At 34.6% G+C, this 17,166-nt stretch overlaps 1 protein-coding gene across 15 annotated transcripts in view; it reads right to left on the reverse strand.

The window, feature by feature from the left end:
• Positions 1-2,305: 2,305 nt before the first annotated feature.
• Positions 2,306-17,166, reverse strand: part of LOC123764339 (transcription elongation regulator 1) — a 55,311-nt gene continuing 40,450 nt past the window's right edge. For 7 of the 15 annotated variants that reach the window (XM_069316051.1, XM_069316050.1, XM_045751966.2 and 4 more), the window contains 8 exons: positions 13,131-13,286; positions 12,425-12,466; positions 7,252-7,671; positions 6,820-7,053; positions 6,032-6,186; positions 4,673-4,859; positions 3,420-3,630; positions 2,306-2,801 (listed from right to left, as the gene is read on the reverse strand). In XM_069316051.1, the coding sequence (XP_069172152.1) occupies positions 2,767-2,801; positions 3,420-3,630; positions 4,673-4,859; positions 6,032-6,186; positions 6,820-7,053; positions 7,252-7,671; positions 12,425-12,466; positions 13,131-13,286 (1,440 nt within the window). In that variant the 3' untranslated portion in view covers positions 2,306-2,766. Of the gene's footprint in view, positions 3,631-4,672; positions 4,860-6,031; positions 6,187-6,819; positions 7,054-7,251; positions 7,672-12,424; positions 12,467-13,130; positions 13,287-17,166 lie in introns of all 15 variants that reach the window. The other 8 variants (XM_069316053.1, XM_045751970.2, XM_045751975.2 and 5 more) reach the window with 3 other exon arrangements.

Here is a 17,166-nt window from a genome sequence, read left to right on the forward strand (position 1 = left end):
TAGCAACCCCTAATGTTTCAAAATATAGAACATAATAATAATTCACTGAACTTTCATCCCATAATGCAACTGTCAATTTCTCCCATGGAATAGCGTGAAAAAATGAGAGTAATGAATTAGTATGTATATTCATTGGAAGTAATATCAACTATTTTCTATCAAAAACCAGAACACCAAAAGTCAATCAGTCCTTCACCTGCAACAAACCCACTTGGCATAAACTCCCAACTCCATAAAAGTAACATTAAATAAACATAGGACCAATGTTATCAGTGTTGATCTAATGTTACATTAACGATGTTTTCCCAAATTAAAATACTAATCTGCATTCACCATTAAATCTTATCACAATGAGGATGCAAAAGCACAAAATCATCATAATCTTTAAAAACTACTACTGATCACTGGTCCAATTAAATTACAATTGAAGAATACTCCAGATGGAATCTTTTCAATTGTAGCCTGGTAATATTAGCCTTTTCAAGAGAACCATAAATTTCACATAAACTTTATAAACTCGTAATGCTTAATACCACATTTTTACAAGTGCATGTGAGCATTTTATTGAACAAAAACTATAAATTTGTCCAACTCCTGTAATTTACACAACTATTTTCATCTTCAACTTTTCCCCCCTAAACTGCCATCCACTGTCGGAGACAGGAAACCTGCTCAGGTTATTGAGGCTCTCCTAGGTCAGTGACCGACCGATGATACAACCAGCACAGTTGCCTCTCAGATACATATTTACTGCATGGGAATCTAACTTTGGCTCAATCAGTTAAGAGTCGACTGCCCTAGAGAATGCACTCCAAAACACAATTCTGTTTTAGTCTCAACAGTAATAAAAGCTCTCCCATTGAGGTTTTCATAAATATCCCATTAGCTCAACATGTTTTGCTGTTACCAACAAACTAACACCACCAATTTGGTTCATTTTTGCCTACGGTCTGCACCTCCCAAAAACACCTCTGAAGCACTACTTCATAATTGAGGAATGCACTCTTCCACAGCAGCCAAACCAAGTCATTATGTCGTCATTGTCATCCCTTATCTACATCCAACAAAGAGGTGGTACTTCCAAACTATTTAGAAACATTAACCATAAAATTAGAAATTGACAAAAACCTACCCCTAAGGAATTTAAACCAACCTTAATGTAACCAATGGGTTTGATGTTACATAGTCTTCTGGCATGGTGCTTTCTTTTGATAATTACTGAATTACACAATAGGTTGGCAAAACCATTTGCACTCAACACACAAATCACATTGGCACGATATATCACCGAGGAAATCATTTGGAGCAATGCAGGAATTTGAGTTCTAGTGACTAACTCGCTCACGGCCAAGTGGGTTAAGGAAAGCATCTTGTAATCTCTAGAACACTGGCTCAAATCCCCGCATTACTCCAAAGGTGTTCTCAATTTTGCACTCGTATGCAACGTGAGCAGAGGTTGAATTAACGAGCAGTTAGTAAATGTTTATCAGGACGGACTGCTGAGACACTTCTGGGTCGCAACCTCTCCTTAGGCTAGTCACATTAAAGCTGTGGCTAACCCCAAAATCCATCAATTTTAATTGTATTCCAATTTTTTTCTCAAATATAAATTAATATTAATATATTAATTTATGTATAGTTAGGCATAGTTGGCAACATGTTTAGGTTTTGTTGGCAACTATTTGCATTTCAATACATGAGTGAAGAATTTACAGTAAAATTTTCATATACAGCTGGATTAACTAACATTTGGTGAAGATGAGGGTCAGTTTCAGGGAGAAGAGCGAGAGGCATCTATGATTTTGATCGTTTGAATGTGAATGCAAACCATAAAACCCATTGGCATCAAGTGAACTGCCTTTGCTACCAATCCAATATTAAATTTATTACAATCCACGTACCTCATACACACCTTTTCACAATTTCCATCAGGGTATAAAATCCAAGTATATGATTGAGAATGTAACCCTTTTTTCCCCACATGTGAATCAGTTTATATGCTTTTAGATAACATGCCATTTCCAGGACTAACTTCTGTCTCATGTAAGAGTCACCTGAAAGCCCAAAAGATACAGGATTAAAAGAACTAACTGCTTTGCCTGTTATTGAGGAAAATACTTGGTACCAAACTATTATATCAAAGATGATTTTAATTTTCTGTTAATGTTAATTTTCTATACATGAGAAAAATCCACTACAGTACGATGCGATTCCAAGTGCCCGACACAAAGCATGCATCAACTGAATCGTGCATAAAAACATACCTTGATTAAAACAATGTGTGGATTAAGAGAGAAAATCAATGTCTATCACATTTTTATTTATTTACCATACAACAGGTAAATCCTCCACACATACAGGCTGGATGTAAGAATAAAACATGTGATACTGACTAAATTATAAAATGCATTTGCAGACATCTACAACCACTCAATCCACAAGAAAATAAAATAAAGCATTACTTATTAGTTATCAAAATATTTCAATAACAAATATGCAACTGAATGATACATTTATTCATATTAACAACAGTAGTGAACTACATTTGCTGCAATTTATTCACACCTACACTATAGTATACATTCTATTTATGCAAATCTTTAAAAAGTAACAAAAGAATTTATTCCAAAAACCCCTATCAATAACTTTCAATTACTCATCAATTTCTAAAGCTCTATTAAAAATAATTTGTGATAAATAAAATAAAAAAAAAAATCAACGAAGCTAGTGTCAATTCTTTTGAAGCCCGTAAATTAGACAGCAATATTACCTCTGGTGCACAGACCCCTCCTCTCCATGCCCTGGAAAGAAGTTACACCACAAGTGAGCCCATATCATCTTGTTCCCTTTTCAAGCTATATGCGCTAACCACTAGAACCAAGTCTAAAATTTCAAACTTTGCTCTGAACATTTATTTTTTATCATTTATTAAGCACCAAGCACGCTATTTAAAAGTAACATTTATATATGTTGTGTTATATAAATCTAAATTTAATTATATGCATATACTCTATACATGTTCCTTCCATTAATTTATTTTACATGGCCTTTGTTTAATATTTAATGATAAAACATTACAAAGATTAGTGCACCAGAAACATGTAACATGAAATATTCCCAATATACTAACTTTAAAAATCAATAATAATTTTGAAATATAGCTGGCATTGTGAACAATTATATACAAAAGCCCTTTAAATAAAATTCTACACTACAATATTCCCCTTCAGAGACTATCTTCCTAATTTTTCTGAAATGTGGAGGAGATATCTAAATTCTTCCTGATGAGAAATCAAACAATATATATATCACATGAATAATAATAATAAAAAAACTGCATTAACTTGACATGGTATATAGAAGTTACAAGTCACATTCAACATCACTTACAGTACTTTGCAAAAATAATATTTATTTACGTCTGGTGGGTTCTGATGCAGTGGGCGGAGGAGGGGGTCCCCGCTTTTCTAGCTCTTCCATATAGGCCATTAAAATCTTTGACCTCTCCTCAGGTTGGCAGTCTAGCACGAGGTAGCGGCGGTCCTTGCGTAACACTTCAACTACGTCACGCATGTGTTGATCCCCTTCGCTACACAGCTTTAAGGATCGATGGGTAATGCTCTTTGTCTCCTGTTAAAATAAAACAGGTTCCATTACAACAGAAATCCCTTAATTACGTACAGAACTATAAATTCATACAACTATATAAAATGGATCTGAAAAAAGTATCTTATGTAAACAATTATATAAACATATATAGATATAACTATATATCTTTTAATGCATGCTTTTATGTATTAGACACAGAAAGGCAAATACAGTACAGGTTACTTTTGATTATTTTAAATGATATAGACTCTTATCAATATATTAAGACAAATTAAATACAAGTCACTGGAAAGTATATACAAATTTATATAATTAAAAAGGATATTGAAGTTTTATGCTCGTGCATTTTTGGCGAGAAAATTCCACTTTCTAAAATTTTTTAATTACTTGCTTTTTTAAATTTTATTAAATTTAGATGAAAATTTCAAATACACCTATCAAAATTCAATTCAAATTGAAATTTGAAAATTTCAAATACACCGATCAACAGGTTTACAAGTTTACCAAATGACATTTTGGAAATTTAGTTTTATTAGAAAATCTACATCAATATTAATCTTGGTACCGATGAATAGCATGAGCCAGTGCCCAATACCCGTCAGCTATCAGGATAAACCTGTTAGCCATCAGAAAAAGTTTAATGCCACAAGGCACATTTATTACACTGTGCTTACATCAATGATTCATTTAAGGCACAAACATCCAAGAACAAAATTGTGGAAATTTGTCAGTATGATTTTGCCACTATAGGATAATTAAATTCATTAACAAACCCCTACAAATCCTGTGTATCCATATTCAGATAACTATGCATTATTTTGTATTACTAGCAAATCCATTAAATATACCATAACCAAACAAATTTTAATAAATAAAATGCCAATGAGTGTAAGCTGAGACAGCTGGGATCACATTTCTAACCCTGAAGTCCCTTAACCTGCAACCTGAATCGAGTCAATTACGCTAATCACAATCTCTCATAAACACAGCTTTACTATAAAATAACGATGGGTGATGGTACCAATTAGCATGCATTATTTCTAATCATTTATGCCAAACACACCTTGAGTAGCTCTCTAAAGTCAGCTTTGGCAGCCACCAATTTATCTTTCAGGTATTCACGAAACTCTCGCTCACACTTCTTGTCCGACGACGAAAACTTTGTATATCGTGGATCATCCTTAAGTTCTTTTTTCAGATCTTTCCAGTTGGAGTCCAGATTCACTTCTGGCAACTCTTCCAACAGTTCTCTAATGATAAAAAATGGCAAACTGGTTAATACAATACATTGTGTAAATAACTGAATAAAGTAGCCATTCCATGATCATCTATGGCAGAATAATTTTGGCAGATGAATTATCTTCTTACCTTTAGACAATAAATGCCTTGATAAATGCTTAGTATATTTAAAAACATGTAAAATGCATAAAATATTACAATTAAAAGCCATACTTAATCAGAAACCTCCAATTATATCATCCAAATAAACAAACATATATAAACGACATTTATTAATGGAAAAATTATTCGATTATGAGTAATACACACACACACACTGGCAACTGGAAAAGAGAGAGTGGAGATGGAGGTGGTGAAGTTGTGGAGCAGCAGTAGCTAGCTCTAACACTCCCTTGCAGCTACTGTACTGAATGCACTTTCAACTCCCAACATTCTAATACTGTATTGTTCTACTTGATCTTGAAGCTGTAAATGGTGGATCCTTTCACCACCTGAGGCTCAAGATTGTAAAATTGATTATTACACACTGCATATGAGTAATTCCTTATATTTCTCTGCTTCATCTGTGTTTCCAATTTTCACCTGTTCTGTTATTCTCTTCAATCCGTAACTTAGCAGGTACTTATAGTCTGTAAATATTGTCAAGAATGATACTACCCAATTCAAGAAATTGTTTGCATAGATTAGGAACAGTTGTGGCCAAAGCAACAAACTCTACAGGACACTGCTCGTCACTTCCCTGCACCATGACACTCAAGACAATGTAGAACTTCGACAAACTTTCCTACATACTAGGAGGATAAGAAATTTAGTACTGAAAAGCCCAGTCATTTTCAAGGATATTTATGATAATCTAGGGGCAGGTTATGAAAAATATTTATAAAATATTGAAGGTGAAAAATTTAATTGAAAGAAGCTCAAAGTACTGTAATGATATAAAATACATTCATGTATCATGTATTTAGGAACACTTTTAAAGTATTTATAGAAAATCAGTGAGCAAGCAGATATCCCATGAACAAAAATTAACATGAATGGAATTAGAATTGTCAGCAACATAACAAAAAGCATAAATAACATTGTTCAAAATAGATTCCAACCAACCTTCTATGAACTTCCCTTTACTTTAAAGGTAACCAAAAACAAATTCATTATATGAGGAAATTACAAAGGTCCAACTTACCTGAACTTTTCTCGTTTCCGTTTAGTCAGGTTTTCTACGTGATTATTAAATAACTTCTCTTTCTCCTCACGCTCTAAGGCTCCAGCAGATTCCCAACGCGAGTCTTTCTTTAAAGACTTCTTGGCTTCTTTCCAAGTGTAATCAGTACTTCGTACCTTGAAGGGCATAGCAAAGCAGTAATGTTTATTCAAGATATAGCATTAATTACATCAATATTCAGGTTTCCTACTTTCAGAGTGGAGAGGTACCATGGAAAGCAATTAAAGAAAACAACTAGATTATCACACACACTACATAACACAACAGCACCTCATTAACATCAGCAAATTTCACCAGTTTCAACTTATGTTCTGATGCCATTTATCTCTTAATTAAATATATATGCTGGTATTTAATGTTAAATTATTCTCACCAGCAACCCCAATTAAACTCACTTGTACTAAATTCATTCTCTACATCTATTATTTCTCCATTCCCAGTTTGGTAATATTCTTCCATGCTTCTCTTTCAACAAGTAGACCACCACCATACAGCTGTTCCCCTCCTTCTAATTACTTTTAAAAAGAAAGTTTTCTATTTTGGAAAGTATTTCTTCAATACTTTGTTCACTTTTATTCTACTTAAGTCTTGTTATATACCTTTCATTAATGATTATTATATTTTTGCCATTAAAAATATAATTATGTTAAGGACATTATTGGTTTAATTACTATTAGTGACAAATACAATTTAGCAAGGTACTCAACACAAATATAGTACAGTACAGTATACATAGGTGACAAACTTACCAAGTCTGCTAGTAATGCATTGAAGTTATGAACAGCTTCATCGTGCTTGTGCTGCATACGCTCCTTATCACGGTCTCGGAGATGGCCTGCAAGAGCTCTCTGGACCTCCTCCTCCCTCTTTCGCAGGGATTCTTCAATTCTTCTTTGTCGTTCACGCTCCTCTTCCTCGGCAGCTTCGTTCGCTTCCCCATCTTCACGTTCCTCATCAGGTCCGTCACTGCCTGTGTCTTCACCCTTCAGAATAAATGAGCACTGGTAATTTTTAAGCTTAAGCATTCTACCTGATGTAGTATTTTGTAAATACTTTATGAAGATTTAAATATTAGAAATGAGCAAGATACTAAAAATAAATAACTAGCAAATTGCTACTAATCTATACTAACTACACAATATAGTCATGCATATTCTATGGACACTAATCAAAAGTCGTACCATGCTAGACAACTTGGTTCTCCTAACCTCGCTCTTATGATTGTCCTCCACATCCTCGCCTTCCTCTTGAGTAGTTTCTACATCATCTTTCTCCCTTTCTTTCTCCTTTTCTTTATCCTTTTCTTTCTTTTCTTCTCGGTCCCTCTCTTTGTCCTTTTCTTTCTCTCTCTCTTTGTCTTTCTTTTCCTTCTTCTTCTCTTTACGGTCAGACCTATCCTTCTCCTTACTACGGTCACGAGAATCTCTGCTTCTTCTTTCCCTTTCCTTTTCCCCTCGATCTCTATCACGTTCTCTTTCACCGCGCTCCCGATCACGTTCGGAGCGATCCCTCTCTCGCTCACGATCTCTGTCACGCTCCCTTTCCCTATCTCTGTCACGGGTTCTTGATCTATCCCGAGAATGTCTCCGTTCTTCTTTGATCTGAAAAATCCAGTTTGAAATTATTTTAAAGTATTAAAGCAGCAAATACAGTATTATAAAAAGAATTTGAAGAACAAACTACAAAATTGATTAAGGAGGAATTGCAAATGAACATATATACCCCTCTATAGGAATCTGCAAAAGCTGCAGTCTTAATGTCATATACATTGAGACATGTATATGCATGCAAACACACACTACCCCATCCCACCAGTGTGAAGCTGTAATGCATGCTAATACATAATGCATCAACCATCCAACTACTGTACTCAGCCTACAGCTCGCCTGTATGCAGTTTAACATTTTATAATCCATTCACATTTAATCGAAAGACAGGAATTAGGAACTTGTAGCTTAGGAATTTTATTCCTAAGCTACAAAAGCTCTAAAAAAAAATGCATATTTCGTAACCCCTTGAACTGCTCCTTAGCTTAATTTGACAATTCTGTGTGCATTAAAAAAAAATCTTTAAATTTGTCTTAAAATGCATTTCCTGATCACAGGTGGATGAGAGGAAGAAAAAAATTGTATGCGATGTACTTTGGTCATTATGGAGCAATTTATGGCTTCTGAGTGAGTAGACGCTTGGCAACGCTTGGTAACGCTTGCCTTAGCATCCCCAGGGGCATGAGCTGTCTCAAAATATTAAATAATTATTTAAATATGTCTGAATGGATTTTCCATTTTTTTTTTTTTTGCTGTAACCATTCAACAATGTGTAATTTGAGAGATTTATATAATCAAATGTCTAGAACATCACTATGCTGAAAAATGTGTGTGAATAAGATATGCACCTTATTAAGTTTAGAACAATAAAACTGTTTTACTGTTATTTCACTTTACACACGTATATACCTATCTACATTTTTGTGCACAATTACAAAGCCCTAAGCATTTCTGGTGAATGAAATAACCTTATAACCAGTTACCAAAGTTCAGCCTAGTCTTGCATTGTTTACATAAAGTTTTAAGAGCACACATTGAATATATCACATTTTCTTTGGATTGCAAAGATTTTTACAATGGTTTTTTAAAGTGTAATGATGCACTGGGCTGTCAATATTATTATTTGTATCACAGAACGTGAAGAATAGTGGTTCTCACAGACACGACATTAATGTCACACCACATTCCTCTCACTAAATCCCGAATGAATATGAATCCATTTCTATAAGGCTTAAAAGAGCAAATGACCACTTAAAGGAGCAAGAGGTCATTTTGACAAAGTGAAGATGCACAAAACAATGGCTGAGTACTGAGACTGATCATCTCACATTGTAAACACCCAACTAACACTGTGTTCACTGATATCTGAACATTTTATATAGTCCTTGATCACAATCATGATCCTTTTTACACTTTATATTATTAATGGATACTGTGGCTCATAGCTGCAAAGGGGTGCTGTGAGCTCCTGCTGCATGCACCAGTATGGCGACACACAGTACTGAGGCTCTTAGCCAGGAGAGATGCAAATTAATTTCTTTGTTTTCAAGATATAGTCTGCTTACTGGAGTCATGAGGCACAGAATGTGAGCCTTGTGTACCCTTTTTTGAATCGTTGCCTATACCTAAATACACAGCACTGGTCAAGTGTCTGAAGGTGCTATGCGCAGTGCAATGGTTAAAATCTGTGTACCACATTTTTTATAAAATTACACTTAAGCATTACAATCAGATATGTTCCAATTGCACCCAGGCACAATGCTTAATACACAAATAGTCTTGAAGTAATAATACATCCAATTTACATATGATAATGAGTGTAGATGGGGCGGGCAGGTGAGATTGATATTTATTCCACTTAACCTAAATGGCCTTTGGCCCCCTTTTAAAATTGTGTAAAGTCCATAAGAAACCTGTATGAATGCCCACACCACATTACAGCAAGATTGACTATAGATGAGGCAAGTCCATTCTCAAAATTAGACAACTTCAAATGGAATGAACCAAGTTTTGTCAGTTTAAAATTATATACTAGGCCTGCTGAAGCCATCACATGGAAATTGGGAGAAAAAACTTAACGTGTCTACATTACTAAATTAAAATACATGCCATACTTTTTTTTGCTTAAATTATTTAACTTATGTTAATCAAGCTTCAAAGCAATATAATGACATGTACGAGATTTTGGACCTTAACTAATGAACGAGAGAAAATGAAGCATGACCAAACCATAAGCTATAACTACTGATGTTATCAAATAGTAAACCTAATATAATACTGAAATTTTTAACATTTGAGTCTAACTGATATAAAAAACAACTAATTTACCATGCAATCGACTCCTAAGAACACAATGAATTCATGTTGTTTATTAAAACACTCAAGTAAAACATATTTCACGTCACCTTTATTTTTGATAACTCAGCAAACAAATGGTTAAGAACTTATACAAGAAAGCACAATACGATTGGGATTAAAAGATGCACCAGAAATCTAAGAGGCATAGCCCAAGAGCTGGACCATAGACTACACATGCATATAAAAAGGTAAAACAAGACATCATACTATGTAAGCTGATAAAAACATGATAAACTTAGCAGCCAGGCACACACCAGCATGCACATCTGTGTTCTAGGCTCTTTCAATCTCTTGACGAGGCACATCTTTTACACATCTGCGATCTAGTCCCCACTTTTCTCCCGACCCCAACATCCAAGATGGGAATACACATCACAACGAGATTTGTCCCTGCTGCCTCACTTTGTCACAGGTTCTTATTTCCCCACAGTGTGTGCATGTCCTACCAACTGCTACAGTACCTTAATAGTGTCATTTCTAAAGACACCATTTAAAAAAAAAAACACATACAGTATCTTGCACTGCCTAGTGAACACTTGCTATCATCCTCAGTGTCGAGAAATATTATCCCTCATATCCATTTCTTTAACCATGTCAACACTTTTTACCGGGTCTGGTTCCACCCAATTCCTCTACTCAACATCCCGTCCAAAATGTTCTCCTGCAATGATGACTTATCACCTAAATAAATTCAGAGTTGGTGGAGTATACACCAGTATACTCCACCAAGCTCAGACAACTCCTACAATAGGTAAATACTTTTTTCTTCCAGTTACCATGATTAGCCATGACATGCTGCTCATTAAAACAAACTGGGTAACAACAAAGACAATTGCACAACACTACAGAAGCACCTAGACCGGCTACAAACTTGGTCAGAAAGATGGTTCCTAGTGATCAATTTCAAACAAGTGTAAAGTAATGAAATTTGTGAGAAAAAGTATGTGAAACCAATTTCTAGGCCCCTGGGAACATCTAAATTTTTGACACTCGTGGACCCAAAACCTATTGGGTGACCTCATTCATTGTTAACAGCAAAAGAATAAAAACAGTACAGGTAGCCTGCAATTGTGTGATAATTGATTACTTTTTTACCAGGTTCCAAAATTCATCAGTAAATTTAAGTTATGCAGGTTGAAAATGTATTACCACATTAGTACAAACACTCAAATGTTATTCCTCGGATCTACCAAATTACTGGGAATAAATTCCGGGTTTCCAACAATTCTTCATTGTCTTCTATGAACTTTTGAATTATATCAATGCATTATTGCACATCCCATCATCCTGAACTTCATTAGAAGCTGAATTTAATGCAAGAAAGTGGAGGAAACATTAAATCAATGTTAAAACAGACAAGTAGAAAAAAGTAGACGTTTAGTGTTATCTGGAATCTAACTAGTTATTCACTTAATTTGTGTGCATGCAATTCTTGCACTGCATGGTTTTTACAGAAAAGTAACCATAATACAAGTTGAGTGCTACCTGTACAAAAAGTGTATTAGAACTTTGGGAGAGATATCAAAAGAGAGAGATATCAAGGGCAATAACCGAGTTGCTATCCTAAAATTAAATCATGCTCCCCATTTATGCATCAATTTTTTGCATCTACTATTTGCAAAAATATCTCAAGATCAACAATTAAGTATTGCAAAATAGCTGAAAATATAGAAAAATATAATGCATCATATAGGTCTCTCTGGCATAATTTGTCATGGCAGACAAGCTGATCACCTATAATTCTGACCATAGTTACCCACAACATTATTAGCTTTGGTGGTTTCACACTAAAAGAATTTGTTGTACGTTTTCCCAAATATTAAAAACTTACTTCTACTGTACATGAAATTTGGAAAAGCAGCTGTACATGAAAAATCGAAAGGTGTTATCATAGCAATCTGTTTCCCCAACACTGATGAAGACATGTCTGCTTGTTTTTGTCCTAGTACTGTTTTATCAGACCACTGCCATTGCAGCACCTGTCAAGTCTCCCGCAACTGCTCGGAACAACACGCACAAACCTACCCATTGTCTGATTGTTACCAGTCACACTTGTATATCAATGAACAAGCGAGTAATTACTCATAAGAATAAGATTTACTTCTCTGATAATTTTGAAGCCCATTGGAAAATCTACATTCCCTACGAGTCACTGAGTTTCTATTTCTTTATTTGTTCTAATGTGTGATTACCTCAACCACACACTCATGTACGTGGAGTCAAGATACAGATCAACACAGCCATCCATGCAATTGACATTTTACTAAGCTCGTCCTTAACCCCTCCACCTGCTGCAACAACAAAATACATACATGCACGTTTGGAATAATTCTCACGAGAATAAAAAGCTTACCCAGAGCAAAATTGTGAAATTTGTCTGTCATTATATGGTGTTTTTGCTTTAAATCTCTAAAAAGCTTTAAAGGGTCTAAAAACAAATTAACAATACCTGAAGCATTTGCTGTGGAATGCTGTGCCTTGGTTGGCTATTCTGTAAGTGAAGAAAGCAATATTTTTTGCACCAAGAAGTAATTGTTGAAAACAGTAACGATGGTTTGCACTAGCATGTGCTAACTAGGAAAATGTAAGTATGTTAAAATAGTCAATTGTAAGGTAAATTACTATAATGGTCAAATCATAAGAACACTGCAGAGTTCGACAAGAATGAAACCACTAAGTGACTATTTTTGTCTGAATAAAATGACAAAGATTTACCAATAAAAACTATACAATTTTTATTTACCCATTCCATATTGGTATAGATACTGGACCAACTTATTGACAGTAAAATTTTCCTCAGGTTGAGATCTGCTTGCAAGTGCTATGAAGAATTGGAGTAGGAGCCTAATCCCAATAAAAATAAACTTCAGAGAAATTATGTCAAATTTCCTTGCTAGCCAACAAGAAATGGAAATAATTCAAGAATTTATATATAAACTAAAGGCACAAATAACCTAAGTACAAATTCTCAATAGTTTATATAAAATGATTTGCAAATATTAACAGAAATGTGAATGCCTTTATATCTAGAACAAAGTGTTTCAATACAGAGAATATCACAATGTGGCTAAAAATTTATAATCCAGGCTATCCACATGTAAAGAAATGTGGCGACATGTTGGTCTATTCTGGGTTAGGTAAATAAAGAGTCTTACCTTGATCATGTAATCACGGAACCAGTCTTCCCGCTGAACCCCAGATTCCACAATTTTATATCTGGGATCATTGTCAACTTTACGTTTAACATCGGACCACCGACTATGGCGATCGATATCTGCCTCTTTCAACATTGCAAAGAAGTCCTTCTTGATCTAAATTGGGGAGAAACAAGGCACTATGTTATTGACACATTAATTGTCTTCACAAGTATTTAAATTTAACTACTTAACAATCAACTGCCATCTGAAAGGGAAACACATTAACTTTGCCAGGTCTCCATACTACTGCTAAATAACCTACATCCTGTAGGGAGGGAAATGTCTGAGCTTGTGGAAATGTGAATATCTGAAAAAGAAAGGGTATAAGTCAAGATAATATGGGGATTTGAACCATCATCCTTCCCTAACTATTGAGTTATGATACAAAGTTATTCATAATATTTGTTGGTACTTTGTGCTCTCTTTATAAGTATAATTCACTTTTTCCATGAAAAATTAATATTTTCTAGCTTTTTTGAGTTGTACATTGGCAATAATGATATATTTACAAGTTAGCTTTTCTGATTCAACCATGCATAAAATCATTACAATAAAGGAGCTCTGAGATGACATTCTAAGGCTCGGTAGGTCAGGATTACAAACAAATCAAACATGACAAACTTTCAATGCTTTTTTTAATTTAAACACTTTCAGGAAGGTTATTCATGGCTAAAACAAAATGCATACATCACTATAGGCAAACAAAGCCAAATAGCACTGAAAGTTTGCTTTTTTTTGTTTGAAAGACTAATAAATCGACTACAAGGTAGTAAGAGAAAAAGAAACATCTGTGTACGGGTGAAGAAACAAATGACTGCTGATTATTATTTTTCCATCACAGCCTATCAGCAACAATTCTGATTCTCTTCATCAACTTAAGACTAAGGTATCTTATTCCACAAATCAGTGATTGAGTACATTCCTCCAGAAAAAGAAAACTCCATAAAACATGTTACATGATATCATTTCTATTAACAACTCAGTAACTAGGTTTTTTATGAGTAATTGATCTTGAGTGCAAACTGAATTGGTAGTATTGACGATAAATAAATGATCATGAGTGCAAAGTTAACTGGTAGTATTGACAACTGACTGAGTAAAAACGTAGCAAGAGATGGCTCAGTACCAAATATTACATGCGCTTGGCTTTATCCCGCTCTGGGGCAGAGAATAAATAGAGAGGGTGGTGGTGATGGTAGGAGTGGAGGTGGAGGGCGACTCTCGACCAAGGGGGCCACCCGGACCTTCCAGCCAGCACCGGCAGCGGCAAGAGGCTGCAATGCGCGACCCAACATCAACAATGTGTCATCAGCAGAGATGCGAGCAAGCCCACACTGCTGTACATCATGTGGGCTCGCTCGCACTGCCTTCATACAAGCTGCACCTGGGGTCTACGTCAGTTCAGCTCCACACGAGACTGCTTCCATGGTTCATATGGCTGGTGCGTTGTGCTAAATACGGTTTAAGCCTAAAAACACCTTCACTTTTCTCTTATTTATTTGATTTAAATCATCTCATTATTTGTTAACATTACACATGCAACTTGAATGAAATGACTTTCAAGTACTGTATTTCCCAATTATGAGAATCATTCATAAATCATTTTATATCATATGTAGAAATAAATACACATCAGGCTAATTTATCTCTATGTTTCATTCATCTGTACTAAACAAGAGGGTGTAGTAGAAAAATAACTAGCCTGACAAACACCAAAACCTACAACCTAAACATTCACAAATATATATGTATATACGAGTAATATCACCTGGAAAGACACCTTATTTATTTTAGACTTCCTGAAAAGAAATGGTTTATTTTCCTGAAAGCAAAAAAATAGAAAAAAAAAAGAGAAATGAACAATCAAGCCCTATTTATATGGAGTCTCAGCTTAATCACCCTCCTAACAAGCTTAGATTTCACTGAAAGGATCACTTGTAAACAAAGCTAAATATTTCATCAAAGGCACTTGAGAACATACAGCATAGAATACTTTCCACTGATATTATCAATATTATCATTATTACTGGAATATCAAAATTAGGGTGTATTTTGGTAGAATTTAAACATTTAAATTATCTCATTTGCATTTGAAATGAGCTCTGAGAAGCCCAATTTACTATTATACAAATTGAATAAATTTTCATTGTTCATTACTTCAAATTTAAGAATATATACTTCAAATACAAAAAAATATTTACCACTATTGTAAATTGGGTTAAAAGCCTGAAAATATGAACTTGTCATAAAGGAAGAAGAAAAAGTTTAACTAAAATAAGAAATACTTGAAACTACAAATTCCTCTCTTGATTGAACCAGTTAATGACAATGGCATAAAAACGGAGCAAATACTTCTGATATCAAAATGCTGCACTAGAGAAGTGGAGAGGGTGGAGCTACTGCTTACTGAATTTTGGGCTAGTGCCAGTTGATCATCGGAGTTGGGATAAATCCCACATTCTGGATGATTTAATGCAAACAAATTCTTGCTGGGAAGCACTCTTGCATCAGAATTCCTTAAACTGCATGCCTTACTCTGCTGTTAAGACACTGGTTAAACAAAAATCCAAAATAGGTCATGACATTCTGCAGATTATAACGACACTCATTAATGTGTTCTTAATGCAACAATAATTTTGAGAAAAATTAATTGAAATCAATAAAGAAAAAAAGAATTGATTCAAGTATATAATTCACATTTTAAGACTTAAGTGCCTAATCCAGAACAAAAATTACCCCAGTATGCTTGTGCTTAGGTAATACGGAATCTATAGCCTACTAGTGTATGCCACTTCCCAGATTTAAAGCAGTCTCTCCGATTCAGAATCCAACAACATGCGCTGAAAAGCTCTTACGCTGTAATAACCAAAATGATTAACACGATTCAAGGAAGTCAAACGCATACTTCCAACAGTACAGTAATTTATTACTTCAGGGCATACCAGGAGCCAAATGTAATTTATACGATATTTCTTAATTTGTATAAATATCAAATTTCATAAACTTGAAACAATTGGAATTGTATCATACAGAAAGTGGCCAAATATTAAATTAAAGACAGACGGTACCAAAAAATGATATATGATACGATTCTGAATGGAATGCTGTACAATAAATATAGAACGAGGCAAAGCTGATATTATATTACTGTAATCACTTCATTATAAATACAAATCAAAACTTAATTAAATGATATTCGCTTTCTCTTTCTTTTTAAGGAGATTTGAAAATTATCAATGCTTCTTGTCATCATATAATCTCAATAATAAAGAATTAAATGTATCAATTAGAAGACCTCTTAAAATGATTTCTTTAGTAATTAAAATTTTTCAAGTGTATGTGCATACATATAGAAATAAATGTCATGCACACACATGAGCACGAACACACACCTAGAAACAAATGTAGGCATATATATAAATTAAACTGTGCACACCCCCCTATGAATATGTGCATACTTATCCCCACTCAGCTGAAAGACTGGGCTGTGGTAGCAATTTTGAAACCCACCATCACAAAAACTTGTACATGAAATGCATCAGAAGCAAAATTCTTAATATTAGGAGATTTCAATTACCGAGTAATGAACTCAAAGATATGGAACCACCAATGCAGGCAAATACACATCACTCACTAAGACTAGTACAAGGCATAGCCTTTATTAATCATATAAAAAGGACATTATTCACCATCTATGTGAGGCCTGCAATGACACCAATGCCTATATTGCACTAGTAAGGAACATGCTGTAAAAAGTGCAAAAATTAAAATGGAATGCTGCCACATCAGTACCAGTATTTAGAGGGGAAGGGGCTATGAACCCCTACCAGGAATGAAGCCATATATTTCTACAAAGGGGAAGTACTAAAGAACACCTGATTACAACAGAACGAGAGAGCACATGTGGTAAAGAGGAAGCAGAAATAGTGACATACGAAAGCATTCCTTCCACTTGTGCAATGAACTGAAGGAATGATCAAGGAGGAGATAATTG

The sequence above is a fragment of the Procambarus clarkii genome, chromosome 82 (assembly GCF_040958095.1).
Source record: "Procambarus clarkii isolate CNS0578487 chromosome 82, FALCON_Pclarkii_2.0, whole genome shotgun sequence".
Classification (NCBI taxonomy): Eukaryota; Metazoa; Arthropoda; class Malacostraca; order Decapoda; family Cambaridae; genus Procambarus; species Procambarus clarkii.